Source organism: Capricornis sumatraensis, chromosome 3, assembly GCF_032405125.1.
Source record: "Capricornis sumatraensis isolate serow.1 chromosome 3, serow.2, whole genome shotgun sequence".
Taxonomy (NCBI): domain Eukaryota; kingdom Metazoa; phylum Chordata; class Mammalia; order Artiodactyla; family Bovidae; genus Capricornis; species Capricornis sumatraensis.
In genome coordinates this window covers 40,499,622-40,514,856 of record NC_091071.1, presented here as the reverse complement: position 1 = coordinate 40,514,856, position 15,235 = coordinate 40,499,622, and the positions used below count along the sequence as shown (strand labels likewise).

Below are 15,235 nucleotides of genomic sequence, written 5' to 3'. Positions count from 1 at the left end.
TATCAAGTTAAATAGTTTAAAGGTGCTAAGAAGCAAAATTGACAGGGAAGATTGATACAAAATGTTCAGTGTTTTGAAATTTTATGTAGGATGATCAAGAAAGGCTGAGAAAGTGACTTTTAAATAGAGATCTGAGAAAAGTAGAAGAGCTGGCCATGTCAACATGAGAGGGAAGTGTGTGCTGGGCAGAGGAGACAGCGGGGGCAAAGGTGTGGGGCAGACATGGGGCTCCTCTGCTCAAGCCTATGACTCTGGAGTGCAGAAGGAGGGGCAGTAGAGTAGGGGACGGGTGAGCAGACACGAGCGAGCCAACAGGCTGCGTCCCTTGGGATGCTCGTTGTTGTCAACAAGGCCAGGCTCTTCCCTGCAGCGAAACAGGAGCCCCGGGAGAGTTTTGAGTGAAGGAGTGGATGTGGCCTGACAGGACTGCCCCTGCTGCTGCAGGGAGGATGGGCCGCAGGTTGGCAGGAGCAGTGATACCACTGAAGAGGCTCTTGCAGGGATTCAGGCGAGAGGTGAGGCGATGTTGGACCAGGGTGCGAAGAGAAGCAGTGGTGAAACAGGATTGACTTCTGGTCTATTTCAGAAATAGACTCAGTAACCCTGTGTCACTGGAAGAGTGAACTGACATTGTCTGAGGAGAGGAAGACTGTAAGGATTATCTGTTGTAGGAGAAATATATGAGTAGACTCGTTTGGGCAGGTTGAGTGGAGATGACAAGCAGGCAGTTGAACATTTGGCTCTAGAAGCAACTCAAGGCTGGAAATGTAAATTTAAAAAGTCATTATGTAGATGGATTTAAACCCAAAATAGTGAGTGAGAGCACCTACAGAGTGGCGCTGCTCTGAGTCCACAGGTGGGGCCTGGAGCACTTTAATACTCAGAGGGCAGGGAGGGGAGGGGCCAGCACTGCTGGACCGGAAGGAGGAAAAGTGGTCCAGGCGGGGCTCCAAAAGCCTGGGAGCAGAGTGTCCCCAGGCCCGAAGAGCCGCTCAGCATTTTAACGTTAGTAACATCTCCCCATTTGTCTCCCAGCTAGCGGCGATCGCTCCTCTTCAGCTAGAAAAATGACAATGTTCAGGAACTTAAAACTTCTTCTCTGGAAGAATTTCATTTTAAAGGTGGGTATGGTTATCTGTAGGGAGAATGTGAGTCTCCTTCGGAAGAACTGAATGATTTAGTTAAATTGGTTTCTAATCATGCAGTAAAGAAAAAATTAAGAACTTGTAAAGGAGCCCTTTTCTGCAAATGAGCCACCTTTCTGTGGTAGTTCCATTAGCTCTAATTACTGAAGATAACCGTTGTTGCTACTGATTTCTAGCCATTGGTGTTACAGAAAAGATAAAAGCAGATGTTTCTAGCTAATTCTCATTCTGTTTTTTTTTTTCTTTTTCATGTGTTGTACAGGGAGGCTGGAAGAAATATAAGCATTCTTTCATACACACACACACACACACACACACACACACACACACATATATGTGAAGCATAGTTAATTGAAAGTGTTTTTAATGGAAGAACATTTGCCATGTAGTGACTTAATGCTTGTGTTTTATTTTGGATTAGCATATTTATTAGTGAAGTGTAGTTGATTGAAAGTGTTCTTAATGGAAGAACATTTCCCATATAGTGTCTTAATGCTTGTGTTCTATCTTGGATTAACATATGGCTTTTGTTTTTATTTTAGAAACGAAAGACTCTGATAACGGTCCTTGAAATCTTGATGCCGTTACTGTTTTGTGCAGTTATAATATATCTTCGTTTTGGTAGTTTGCCAAGAAAGAGACCTCCTGTAGACTACAATGTAATTGACATCACTTCTCTGCCAGAATTCTTCAATCAATTTCCTCTGAAAAATAAATTTCAACTAGTTTATATCCCTTCCAAAAGTGAAACTTTGAAGAATATCACTGAAATGGTGAAAGACTTCTTTACTGTTGAGTTTGAAGGTTAGCCATAAAGATGGGGGCAGGACAGAGCGGGCATTTTTATAAAGTCTTGTTTGAAGTATTTTCCTGTGAGTTCTTACAGTAGTGGTTCCACATCTGGGCTCTCCAAATTCTGAAGAGTCTGCATGTATCTTTATTATTTCACACAACACACACAAGAGACTTGTATATTTATGTCGCAAGCCTTCAAGGCTAATTAAAATGTGAAGTGTTTGTTCTGACTCACCAAAGTGACACTGGTCATCTCATATATTTAATCAGAAGTCCTGGTTTGCAGTTATAATATGTCTCTGTCTAATAAACAGAAAACACTCAGAGATTCTGAGTTAGCCTTTTACCCGATCTCTTTTCTCCTCTTCTTGTCCCATTCTCATCCAGTCTCTATGTGGAGCCAAAAAGGTCTTTAAAAGATGGGTGGGATCTGGCCAGTGCCCAGCCTGCGGCCCTCAGTGGCTCCCCGCCGCACTGAGCCAGGTCGGGCCTTCCCCAGTCTTGCGTGCTTGCCCTCCTCGTGCCCCCTTTCATATCCTGAACTCTGGGAGCCTTTCCTCCCTCTGACAGAACCCTTTGCCTCCAGCTTTTCCTTCTTATCATTCTGGTTTCAGCTAAAATGGCAGTTAGGAATGTAAGTTTTAGGTTTCCCAATTCTGCCTTTTTCTCTCTCACAGAATCCTGTTGGGTGTGCTCATAGCATCTTCATAGCTGTTTAGTTAAAGCCTTGCCGCTCACTGTGCTCCTGTGCACTGCCTGCCTTTCCCCGCAGCGCTTTGCCTCCGCCACAGGGCAGAGGCGTGTGTGTTCCATGCACACACTGTGCCCGGTGCACAGTAGGTGTTCAGGACATACTTACTGAATGAATAAATGGAGTTAGGTAGATAAAATTTTTCAAAATGTGGAATAATTTTTCAAAGTTACTATAATTATATGTTTTTATAAAGTGTTCTAATAATACATAAGGCAGAAAGTGAAAAGAAAGGGTTCTACTCCCTGACTTGTTGAGTGCCACTCAATGTGGCAGTTCCTTTAAAGGTCCTCAGTTATAGAATGTGGGGAAGCTGTTTCGAAAGCTGTGCTTTATGCTTTCCTAGTATTCTAAAATACTATTCTAATTCAGCTACCTTTTATAAATACGAGATTACAAAATTAAAAAAAAAAGAAATCCTCCCTGATGAGGTGATAAGTGTGATAAAACACGATGATCCACCCACAGGAAATGGGAGGGTGGTGGGTTTCAGGGGCTATCCAGGAGGGGGACAGCGAGCAGCCAGTCCCTGGGGTGACTGAGGCTCTGGAAGTCAGCAGGTGAAGCTGACGTGGTAGGGTTAGGTGAGGTCAGGCACGTCTGTAGGAGCCACAGCGTGCAGAGCTTCGCTGGCCTTGTCAGGGCGTCGGGCTTTCTTCTGCATGCAGAAGGGGTCCATTGCAGGGCTTTTGAGAAGACAGGTTAGACTGCAGTGTCATTTGTTGTACAAAGATTTCTCTGGCTGTCCTCTGGAGTGGTGATTGGAAGGGGCTGGTACCCACAGACGTTCATGAGGGAAAGATGGCTTGCTGACTGCTCGGCCCAGCGCTTCCTCTCCTTTGCCCTCAGCGTGCGGGGCTGCGCTCATGCGTTTCCTGCCTGGGATTCTCTGCTGCTTGAGTGCTGTGACACTGCAGTCTTCACCTGTTCCCACCTCCCTGCCGTTCCCATGGCTCACTCCTGTCCTCAGACAGCTCTCAGCTTATTACAGAACCATATGTGACACGGAACAGAGTTCAGAGTTAAAGTCCCTTCCCTAATCCCACTTACCAGAATTCTTTGTTAACTGCTTGGGATGTATTTTTATGGAATTAAAAAAATTTTTTAAGGAACTTAAAATTTACAATAAATACAAAAGTTCCTTGCATTGAAAATTGCAAACAATATTAAAGAGATAGGGAATAAACGTTAAACTCCCCTGTTTATGCCATGGGCTTCCTTAGTGGCTCAGTGGTAAAGAATCTGGCTGTAATGCAGGAGATGCGGGTTCAACCCCTGGGCTGGGAAGATCTCCTGGAGGAGGAAATGGCAACCCACTCCAGTATTCTTGTCTGAGAAATCTCATGAACAGAGGAGCCTGGCAGGCTGCATTCCGTGGCGTTACAAAGAGTCGAACACAATTGAGCGACTGAACAACAGCAACTAATACCTTCAGGCCATTGCCCTAAGCAAATCCTCCAGCCTAGAAGTAAGGACAAACAATAGCTTGATGATCTCTTCCAAACCACGATAGACATCTGGGTTTTTCTTCCCTTTCTATCCACCCTTTTGATATACAGACAGAGCCCATTCCTCCCTGGAGGCCTGGCTCCTCTCCCACTCTGAGCCATGTTGGCTCCGCCCTGGGTGCAGGATGAGTTGTAATCTCTCTGTACTAGTTGGCAGTCCCCTCACTGTAGGGGTTTGTCCAGGGAAGACACATAGCTCAGCAAGACTCAAGGAAACAGCAAGATTTTTTCCTGGGGATCTCTGAGAAAGAGATGATTGCTGTTCTGCCTCTGGAAATATGGCACACTAGGTTATTTGGACCAACCCAACTATCAAGACAAATAAAATAGTCAAGGCTATGGTTTTTCCAGTAGCCATGTATGGATGTGAGAGTTGGACTGTGAAGAAGGCTGAGTGCCAGGGAATTGATGCTTTTGAACTGTGGTGTTGGAGAAGACTCTTGAGAGTCCCTTGGACTGCAAGGAGATCCAACCAGTCCATTCTGAAGGAGATCAGCCCTGGGATTTCTTTGGAAGGAATGATGCTAAAGCTGAAACTCCAGTACTTTGGCCACCTCATGCGAGGAGTTGACTCATTGGAAAAGACTCTGATGCTGGGAGGGATTTGGGGGCAGGAGGAGAAGGGGACGACAGAGGATGAGATGGCTGGATGGCATCACGGACTCGATGGACGTGAGTCTGAGTGAACTCCGGGAGTTGGTGATGGACAGGGAGGCCTGGTGTGCTGTGATTCATGGGGTCCCAAAGAATCGGACACGAAGGAGCAACTGAACTGAACTGAACTGAACTGAAAAATATATTGATCCAGGGATTAATTACTTAGATGTTAATTTCATAATTGTTCATTAAACTGAATGTTTGTGTTTTGTATGCCTTCCTGTAAGTATACTATTTTGTACAATTTAACAAAATATGTGTGTATGTATATATATATGTTTAAAAAGGCAACCTAAATAAGGCTAAGGAAACAAAAGAACAACAACAAATCTTTGTATAGGATAAAAGGCAAATGTACTCATAATCCTATTACCCAGATATAAGTGCTATTTAAAACCTTGTATGGGCTTTCCTGGTGGCTCAGCTGCTAAAGAATCCACCTGCAGTGTGGGAGACCTGGGTTCGATCCCTTGGTTGGTAAGATCCCCTGGAGAAGGGAATGGCTACCAACTCCAGTATTCTGGCCTAGAGAATTCCATGGACTGTATAGTCCATGGGGTAACAAAGAGTTGGACACGACTGAGTGACTTTCACTTTGATTTTTCAAAGCCTTGTATATACACTTCTTTCCTTTTTTCTAACAAAAATTGGATTGTCTTGAATGAACTCTTCTTAACCTACATTTTATTTATTGTATTGTTAAAGTACTTCCGTACTCTTAGATATTTTTCTAAAAAAAAAAAAAAAAATCCAGGTGAAGGAAGGAACACAGAGAGAGGTCAATGGGATCCCCAAACTGTTTCTTGTGAAACCTGCATCGTACAAGAGGGAACTGAGCCATTCAGGTGGGATGTCTCATAGGAGACCATCTCCCATGGAGCCGGGACCCCAAATGCCTGTACTCTCACTGTAAGCCTGAGGCAGAAGGGAACAAGCGTCTTTCCCACCCCGGAGGGGCTTCGAGAAAACAGCACAGCAGCAGGAGCGCCCGCCCCCGGGGTTTGGAGCCCAGATTCACATCCCCTGGTTTTCAAAAGAAAAGGAGAAGAGAAAACCCCTCAAAGTACAAAGTGAGATGTTGATGGCCAGATGCAAATGTTACCCTCCTATGCAAGAACATGCCATGATTCTGTATCTCAAAGAAGGGCAGCCACAGATGTGTCACAGTCAGTGAGCACATACCAGGAAGCAAGAGAGCAAGGGTGAAGATCAGTGTGAACGACAGACGGCAGAAACAGAACCAGAGATACTTCAGATAATGGAATTATTAGCCTCACATTATGAAATCACTATGTTTACTAGATTTAAAAATATAAAACACAACCTGAAAGTATTTGTAGATAGCATTCCACTATAAGAGTTGCCTAGCAGATGTGAGGGGGGAGAAAGAGCCAAACAGAACTTCTAGAAGTGAAAAATAATCAGAATATAATACAAAACTCAGTTGAAGGTAAAACTGGTGAACTGGAAGAGAGAGCTGAAGGAGACTTTCAGAATACAACACAGAGAGAGATGAAGTGACAAAATATAGAAGAAAAGAGACAGAGCCGTCTATTCCATTTAGAACTTCAGCTGAGAAGTCTTAGTCCCAGAAACTGCTAACATCAAAAAAGTAATCAAAAAAGTAATACAGAGGAAGAGAAAGTCTTTTTTTTAAAAAAAAAAAATTTTATTAGAAGTTCCATGGGATCCCAAAGGAGTTGAGCATGACTGAATGACTAGACAACAGCAACGGTGACAGCAACAACATTGTGTTCGCTTCACGTATATAGCAAAGTGAATCAGTAATACACACACACACATACACACACACACACACACACACACACATCTCCACTTTTCTAGGTTCTTTTCCCGTGTAGGCCATTACAGAGTACAGTAATATGTGCTATACAGTAGGTACTTATTATCCATTTTATATATAATGGTATGTATATGTCGGTCACGGTCTTCCAATTTATCCCTCACCTTCACTGTCACACTGAGTGAAGTCAGACAGAGAAAGACAGACACCATATGACAATGCTTATATGTGTAATCTAAGAAAAAGGTTCAAATGAACTTATCTACAAAACAGAAAAGTCTTGGTCATACAGTTTGAGAACTGGATCAAGTCTCAGCTTTTGTGGATTAAGTGGTTGTTTAATCTAGAGTGGGTTTTGTTCTGGTAAAAAGGTAAAGTTCAGTTTCACCAAAAAGTCTTTTCAGGAGTTGTTTTAATCTTTGTGTGGGGGGCAAGGTGTGGAACAGCTTTTGCTTTAAAGTTAATTTATTCCATTACTAAGGTGTGACTCTTCTGAACACCTCAAGTGATCACCAGGAACTGTCCCCACTGGCTGGTCAGAACTCAAGTGCCTCTTGGTCTCAGTGGGCTCCGGGCACCACTGAGCCCATCCTGTCCTGCTCACCCAGGCAGGGCACATCATAGGAGTCATTAAAGGGTCCTCTGAGCAGGTTTCTGGGGCCATTTCCCAGTGCAGCCTTCTTCTCCTGGGGACTCTGGCCTGCAACTTAAAGCCACTTCAGACTCTTCCAACTCAAACCTCTGTCAGCACAGCCACATAGCTGTCTGCGTTCCACTTGGGTTCCCTCTCCCTGTTCTGTGGTCCGAAATGTGCCTTCAGACAGAAAACCAGAGCACTCTTAGTGGTCATCTTATTTGTTTCTCTTCCCAGGAATCATAATGCTGTGCTGTGTATTGGCCATTGTCTGAAAAACTTGATTTTTTCCTTGCCTGTCCAATTTTTTGGTTATTTGTGGTAGGAGGATAAATTCAATCTCTGTTACTCCATCATGGCCAAAAACATAAGTCATGGATTTTTTTTAATATACAAAAGAAATTGGCTTACAGAGATTGTGTCATGATAAAGGAATCAGGAGCCAGTGGTAGCTGAAGGACTCCACTGTTTAACCTTTAGGATTACTCAGAGTTCTACCAGGTACATGCCCTGTTTTTTTTTTTTTTTTTTAATCTAGTTGATAAAAAATTCTCATTCGTATTTTCAGAGACATTTGAGAAAATATTGCCACTCCAAAGTGAAACCAGGCCCCCATAAAAAAGGAAACAGTGGAAGAAACAGAGGACTTAGAAATTAAAAATGACTATCAAAATAACATTCATGGAAATAATAGGATGGACATGTGTGAAGTTCTGTTGGTGATGGGGAAGGTAAAGTCAAGCCTCTTAAGACTGTAAAGCCAAGAGACCAAGAAATGGATGAAGGAATATGTATGAAGGAGGAGGGGATAGACATGAAGGGCATGTCTGGAAGTCCCAGCTCGTCTGTTCAGATTTCTGGAAGAAAGAAAGGTAACAAATGACAGGAAGAAAACAGCAATAGAGAAAAGCTTTCTGAACACTGGCATCTCCAGCTTGGGCGGACGCACTCATCACAAGCAAGGGAACAAGAAAGAGCAGAAGTGGGCCTGTGTTGGTGACATTTCTGAACCCAGGTATCAAGGAACAGAAGTCTCACAGGTTTCTAGTTACTTCCGAGGAATCAGACATTGCCCTTGGCAGCGCTGCGTGCTCAGTGGTGTAGTCACACCTTCAACCTTCCAAGAAAGAATTATTCTCAAGGAGGATCCTGAATTGCCAGTCTGATGTGAGGGCAGGTGACCTTTAAAACTTAATTCATCAGAGCAGCTATACTTCTTGATGATTTTGTTTCCACTTTTGGTTTTTATAACCATGAAGAGAAGCTGGAAATGCAGTGATAATTTTCTCATTAATGTGAACAAGAATTGTGTTCCATCTACGTCAGTCCCAAGTGCAGCTTTGTTGTTTGTTCAGTCACTAAGTTGTGTCCGACTCTTTGTGACTCCATGGACTGCAGCACACTGGGCCTCCCTGTCCTTCACCATCTCCCGGAGTTTGCTCAGACTCATATCCATCAAGTTGGTGACGCTATCCAACCGTCTCATTCTCTGTTGCCCCTTCTCTTGCCCTCAATCTTTCCCAGCATCAGTGTCTTTTCCAGTGAGTCAGCCTAGAAGAACTCAAATACACAAGAGCTTTGAGACCCTACAGAGGTTTAGCTGTTATCATTGATTATGCATTCCCACTGCCCATGATGGTTCTGGGTGTCTTATGTAGGATGTGCACATTTGTTTGCAGGATGAAGGAGTGAGTGAGTGACATTTGCCAGCCGAGGAGGTGGAAGTCCGTATCTTTTGGGGTAGAAGGGGGTAGTTGGGGAGCATTTAACACCCCCATCCTCATTCCCCTGCCAACCACTCACTAACTGGGGTTTTCTCTTTGTAGTTCTAGGCTACTCTTCAGTACCTTTGTTTGAAAAGTACATAATTCAAGATCCCAAAGCTTTTTACGTATTGGCTGGGATTGTTTTTTATCATAACTTCAATGACAGCACGGAACTCTTGCCACTTGAGGTAAGAGCATCTCTTCCATCACAGTCTTCTCATGATGCCCGCCTTCAACGTGAGTTCAGTAAGCAATCTTATTCCCAAGCTGTGCGTCATCAGCTTTGTTGGCTGGTGGCTGTCTTATATCCAGAGGAGATCAGACAATACTCCTGATTTCATACCTTACATCCTGTTTTCTTGTTCTTCGAAAGAGAAGACATTTTGGAGCGAGCCTGTGTCCTGAGGGTGCAGGATGGCGTCTTTTCAGCCACTGGGCTACAGAAGGGGGCCTCAGTGCCCAACCCCATAGACTGGAGTCCCAGTTCTGTTCTTCCTCCTGTGTAACCTGTGGACAGCCACTGTCATTCTTGGGCCTTAGTTTCTCTATCAGTGTAATGGAATTAATAGTAGTTCCTAACTCATAGAACTAGTGTGAGGATTAAACGAGTTTTATGCCTATAAAGTGCTCAGAATGGGGCCTGGAGCAGAGGTATTTTCCAGAAGGAATAGTCATTGTCATTATTACTAATCCCATGGACTTCAGATATAGTGGATCTGTTCATTTAAAGAAAAGGCAATGTTTTAAATATCAGAATATTTGATTTCTGCTTTAGGATGGGAAAACCACTGATGTATATAGCTTTTGTGCTCTGCTGTGGTAAATAGATGGGGAAACAGTGGAAACAGTGGCTGACTTTATATTTCTGGGCTCCAAAATCACTGCAGATGGTGATTGCAGCCATGAAATTAAAAGATGGTTACTTCTTAGAAGGAAAGCTATGACCAACCTAGACAGCATATTGAGAAGCAGAGACATTACTTTGTCAGCAAAGGCCCATCTAGTCAAGGCTATGGTTTTTCCAGTGGTCATATATGGATGTGAGAGTTGGACTGTGAAGAAAGCTGAGCACCAAAGAATTGATGCTTTTGAACTGTGGTGCTGGTGAAGACTCTTGAGAGTCCCTTGGACTGCAAGGAGATCCAACCAGTCCATCCTAAAGGAGATCAGTCCTGGGTGTTGATTGGAAGGACTGATGCTGAAGCTGAAACTCCAGTACTTTGGCCACCTGATGCAAAGAGCTGACTCATTTGAAAAGACTCTGATGCTGGGAAAGATTGAGGGCAGGAGGGAAAGGGGACAACAGAGGATGAGATAGTTGGATGGCATCACCGACTCAATGGACATGAGTTTCGGTGGGCTCTGGGAGTTGGTGATGGACAGGGAGGCCTGGCGTGCTGTGGTTCATGGAGTTGGAAAGAGTCGGACCTGTCTAAGCGGCTGAACTGGAACTGGTACAGTTTAACAATCAGTTGTTAGAACTGGTGCGGGATGTTGGACACTTACAAATGCCAAGCCCATCCCAGGGACCATCTTACTTGATCCCACAGCACCTTGGAGGTAGGTACTGTTAACATCATTCCTGTTTTACTGATGAGGAAACCTAGGCAAGGTTAGGTAACTTGCCCAGATTGCCGTGGCTGCTCATTAGGAGATGGGGGTTTGGATCCCGGTGGTCTGGCTCCAGAGCCTGCACTCAGAGCCTTTGCGCAGCACAGCTTTCCTGATGGGAGTTGTGACCCCTTTTGTTTCTTAGGCTGGTCACAGAAGGATGCAGGGAAGACATGTCCGTGTGTGCTCCCAGAGGATGTCTCCCAGCGCGGGTGCCCTTCCTCCTGTCACAGCTGATGTCAGGCACACCCTTGCTGTGTCCTGTTCCATTTCTGAGTTCCTCGATCTCATGACTGCCTTTGTTTTCTCTCTGTTCTTCATAGGTTAAGTACTACTTGCGCTTTAGTTTCTTTCAGAGGAATTATTTATCCTTGAGGTTAATCCTCCAACAAGATGACATGCAGGGCTGGCTCACATCCTTTCTTTATCCTCCGAACCTAAGCCAAGAGCCCCGAGACTATGGAGTTTCTGAAGGGGGAGCTCCAGGTGAGGAAGCCTCTGTGCATCGTCATGAGCTGGTTTCATCCAGTCTTAATGATGCCGTTTGTGTTGTTTTTGTGTCTGAACACTTACTAAACTAACATTTCAGAAGAGGCTGAAGCAGTGCATTTAGAAATGTGGCATTCAGGGAACTACGCTGGTGGTCCAGTGGCTAAGACTCTGTGTTCCTAATGTGGGGGGCCTGGGTTCGATCCCTGGTCAGGGAGCTAGATCCCACATGCCACAGCTGAAGATCCCACGTGCCATGATTAAGCCCCAGTGCAGCCAAATAAATTAACATTAAAAAAAGGAATGTCGCATTTAGTAAAATGCTTACATTCTAGAGTAAGTTAGTCCAGCAGTTTAGCCGCTAATTGTCTTGTAATGATACTGAATTGTTTGAGAAGAATGGCAGCATTTTTCAAGAATGAGCTTTCTCTATGTTCCCGCTTATAACAGTGTGTGCTTGTCGTTAGCTCCCTGTGCTGAGGGAAAACAGTGGGGCAGCGCGGAGACTCGTGCCTCCTGTTTCCTCCACAGTAAGCAGTGGCCTCCTGCCTGGAGCGCATGGACCAGGCCTCTCTGGGACTCGTGCCCTCCAAGCCCCTGTCGTGTTTTGGTCTCTGTCTTCATGAGGGGTTTAGGGTGACCGTCCTCTGCGCCCTCGGGGATGAACTGCTTTTAGGAAACTAAGTCGCCAGTCTGCAGCGCCTTGTAGAGTGGCTACACTATTGACCTGAAGCCTTGGGCTTGGAAGCCCCCCAAGTGGGAATCCAAGTCCCAGGGTTTATAGTTTCATGTGATTCTAGAAAGGCTGTCAGCAGTTCTGTGGCAGTTCTCCTGCTTGCAATCACGGATATGTAACAGTTCCCAGACTTTTATCGTTAAGAGTTTGTTCCTGCCCTTTTCATCCTGACACATCTGGAGGCCTCCCTAGGTCTCAGGCACCAGAAGACCTCGGTCCTCTCTACCCTAATGCTGGCATACCCTGCTCGGCTCTCCCAGTGTGGAGGGCTGGCGACCCTTGCTTGGACGTGGGCTATTATTTCTTAGAAAACTCCAGGACCAGGGATCTTTGCCTTTCGGTCTATGTATTGTTCCCAAAAACTGACCTTGGCACACCAGCTATGCTGTATTGAAACAAGGGTTGTTTATGGTGAAGACTGATTTTGAGGTTTGGCAGCAAAATTCAGTGACCATAACCCTTGGACTACAGCAGGGACAGTTCAGGGACAGGTCACAGCAGTTGAGAGGGGCTGCATCTTCCAAGTTCTTTGAATTTGACTCTTCCTGTGTGGTGGAGAGCACAACTGCAGAGTGGGCACCCTCCCCAGAGCCTGAGGACTCAGGGGAGGAGATGCCCCCCTGCCCTGAGGATGGTTGTGTTGGGTATCCCTCATTTGTCTGTCTAATTTTTCTGATAAAAGACACCTTCCCTCAGCCACACGAGTCCCACTGTGACTTTTTCTTCTATATCGTAGCACCTTGGCTATAGCAGTGCCTTTTCTATTCCTGACTGTATGTGAATGGCTAGCCATCACCCATCTGATTATCAGTTGTTTTGCATCTTTGTTCTTAATCTCTTGTGCTTGTACCCACTGTTTTTTCATGTAGGATACTACCAAGAAGGCTTCCTGGCCATACAGCACGCGACAGATAGAGCCATCATGTGGCACCACGCTCCCGCTGAGATGACCGGGCTGTTTCAGAGCCTCAGTGTGCTTCTGAAGAGATTCCCACATGGTGCATATGTCCGGGACCTCTTCTTCCTCGTCCTTCAGAATGAGTTCCCTCTTTTCCTTATGCTCAGCTTCATCTGCATTGAGCTCATCACCATCAATTCCATCGTACTGGAGAAGGAGAGAAAGCTGAAGGTAATCCTGTCATAACAGACAGGTGGCCAGGAATGTGTGGGAATTGCTAATAAACAATGGCCAGGGTAGGAGGGCGGCCAGGGCAGGTGAGAGGTGGCTTTAGGTATGAGAGCAGCCTTTGAAGTGAGTTGGAACTTGGATGTTCTTTCACTGTTTTAACCGGCTTGCAGATTAGCTCATGTTATTAGGTGAACTCTTACTTTCAGAAGGGGAGCGTCTGTCCTAGGTTCCTGACTTGCCAGCACACTGCCTCACACATGATAGGTGTGCGAAAATGTTTGTGAACTGACTAACTGACAAATGAGAGGAATAATCATCCAAAATTAACTCAGTCTTATTTTGTGGCAGGGTAGACAGGGAGCGTTCTCTAGAAGCCACAACTTAAGATAGGGTAGATCTTTCTGCCCTCCTCTGTTCCTTACTTAATCTCTCTTGTTACTTCTCTCCTCACTTTTTGCTCTTTAAGAAAATCTTCTCTTCTCAGTCTCTCCGCTTTCTTCTCTTTTTGTTGATTCTTATGTAGTAAAATAGGTGGCCAAAAAAAAAAAAAAATAGGTGCCCAGTGGCTCCGTGAGCCATGCTTGGCCTCACCAGTGATGTCTTGTTTGCTCTGCCTTCTCATGTGATCAGTCTGCTGTGGGAGGCCGTGGCGGGTGGGGCGTTTCCTGCTTAATCAGACGTGGTGGAAGGTAGGGATATTAACCCACTGCGACGGGTGCTGGTGAGACAGGGCCTGATGGCAGGCCTCTCCACTTGGCTCTGCATGGACTGAAAAGCTCCACGGAAGCCAGAAGCTTCTGGTGTGCTGTTGGAAACCCTTTTTCATTGCCAGTTCAGGGAGGGAGTTTTCTCTTTCCTATTTGTTAAGTCATTTCAACAACAGATTGGTGGAGGGAAGAGGGTGGGCATTGAATATTTTCACTCAGATCATTGACTTCGTTGTATGTTTCCTATTTCACACTGAAGTTTGTTCTCTAGACAAGAATAAAGAACACTTCTGAAAAGCTTAAAAGTAAACACCAGATAGTATTGAAAAGTAGGACATTTAATTATTAAAAACCCTGGAGAAAATAAAAAGAAAGAAAATATAGTCCATATACCAAAAGATAGAAAACAAAGGAAATCACACATACACACAAAAGCACATACAACAGAAGATGTAATATTAAATAAGAAATCAGAAGGCCTTTGGTGTCTCAGAGCGCATGTGCTAGGGCCCAGAGCTGCAGTTACTGAGCCTGTGTGTTGCAGCTAGTGAAGCCTGTGGTTCCTAGAGCCCATGCTCCACAGCAAGAGAAGCCACTGCAGTGAGAAGCCCGTGGACCACAATGAAGAGTAGCCCCTAGCGAAAAGCCTGCACCCCAGTGAAGACCCAGCACAATCACATGAGCTCCAGTGCTCCAGTGAGTAGCACACACTTCAGAAGAAGAGTTCGTGTTCTGACATCGCAGTACTGGCACACATTACGTGTTTATGTAAAGATGAAGTTTTAAATCGTGTATGTCATTTTTGTGATTCCCTGCTTTAACCAACTCGTTTTTGATTCATTGACCTACTACCTCTTCTGGTCTTTATAAAAGATAAAAACTCTATTTCTGTACTTAGGGCATGGAGTATACAGGGTTATTACCACATATTTATCTCTAGTACGAGACTGTGAACTTTTGGAATGCAGTTGCTCTGCCTGTGGTATTTTTTCTGCATGGTACCCAGCATAGAGCTTTGCTTTTATTCACTTACCAGACATTTTTTTCACCTGTGTTTGCTAGACATATGCGTGTGAGTTACAGATAAAAACGACACTGTCCTTTTCCTCGGGTGATTCATGGTAGTAAGGTCACACATTACAAAGGAGCCCCCAGTGCTTGGGTAATGGGATGTGTGGATGTGATGGCTGTATGGGGCAAGGGTGGAGCTGAGCAGAGAAGGCTTCACAGAGCAGGTAACACTTGAACTAGGTTTTGAAAATCAAGCAAGATTTCAATAGGTAAAGAGAGAATGAGAGAAGAAAGAGTCAGAGCAACATGTGTGAGAGGCAAAGCAAACAAAAAAGACACAGAGGTTGAGATGTGTTTACTGAATTATGGGAAGATTTTCTGTGACCAGAGCACAGGATGCCGAGGACTTTAGGTTCTATCCTCAGGGCCATAGGAGCCATTCACGGATAGTCAGTGTTCAATAAATGAATGAACCAGCAGTTTACTAACCAT

The 15,235-nt window shown here is 44.7% G+C and overlaps 1 protein-coding gene across 1 annotated transcript in view; it reads left to right on the top strand.

The window, feature by feature from the left end:
- Positions 1-1,067: 1,067 nt before the first annotated feature.
- Positions 1,068-15,235, top strand: part of LOC138076202 (ATP-binding cassette sub-family A member 17-like) — an 85,638-nt gene continuing 71,470 nt past the window's right edge. The window contains exons 1-5 of the mRNA XM_068968417.1: positions 1,068-1,121; positions 1,688-1,949; positions 9,121-9,248; positions 10,995-11,157; positions 12,766-13,025. Of these exons, the coding sequence (XP_068824518.1) occupies positions 1,068-1,121; positions 1,688-1,949; positions 9,121-9,248; positions 10,995-11,157; positions 12,766-13,025 (867 nt within the window). The remainder of the gene's footprint in view (positions 1,122-1,687; positions 1,950-9,120; positions 9,249-10,994; positions 11,158-12,765; positions 13,026-15,235) is intronic.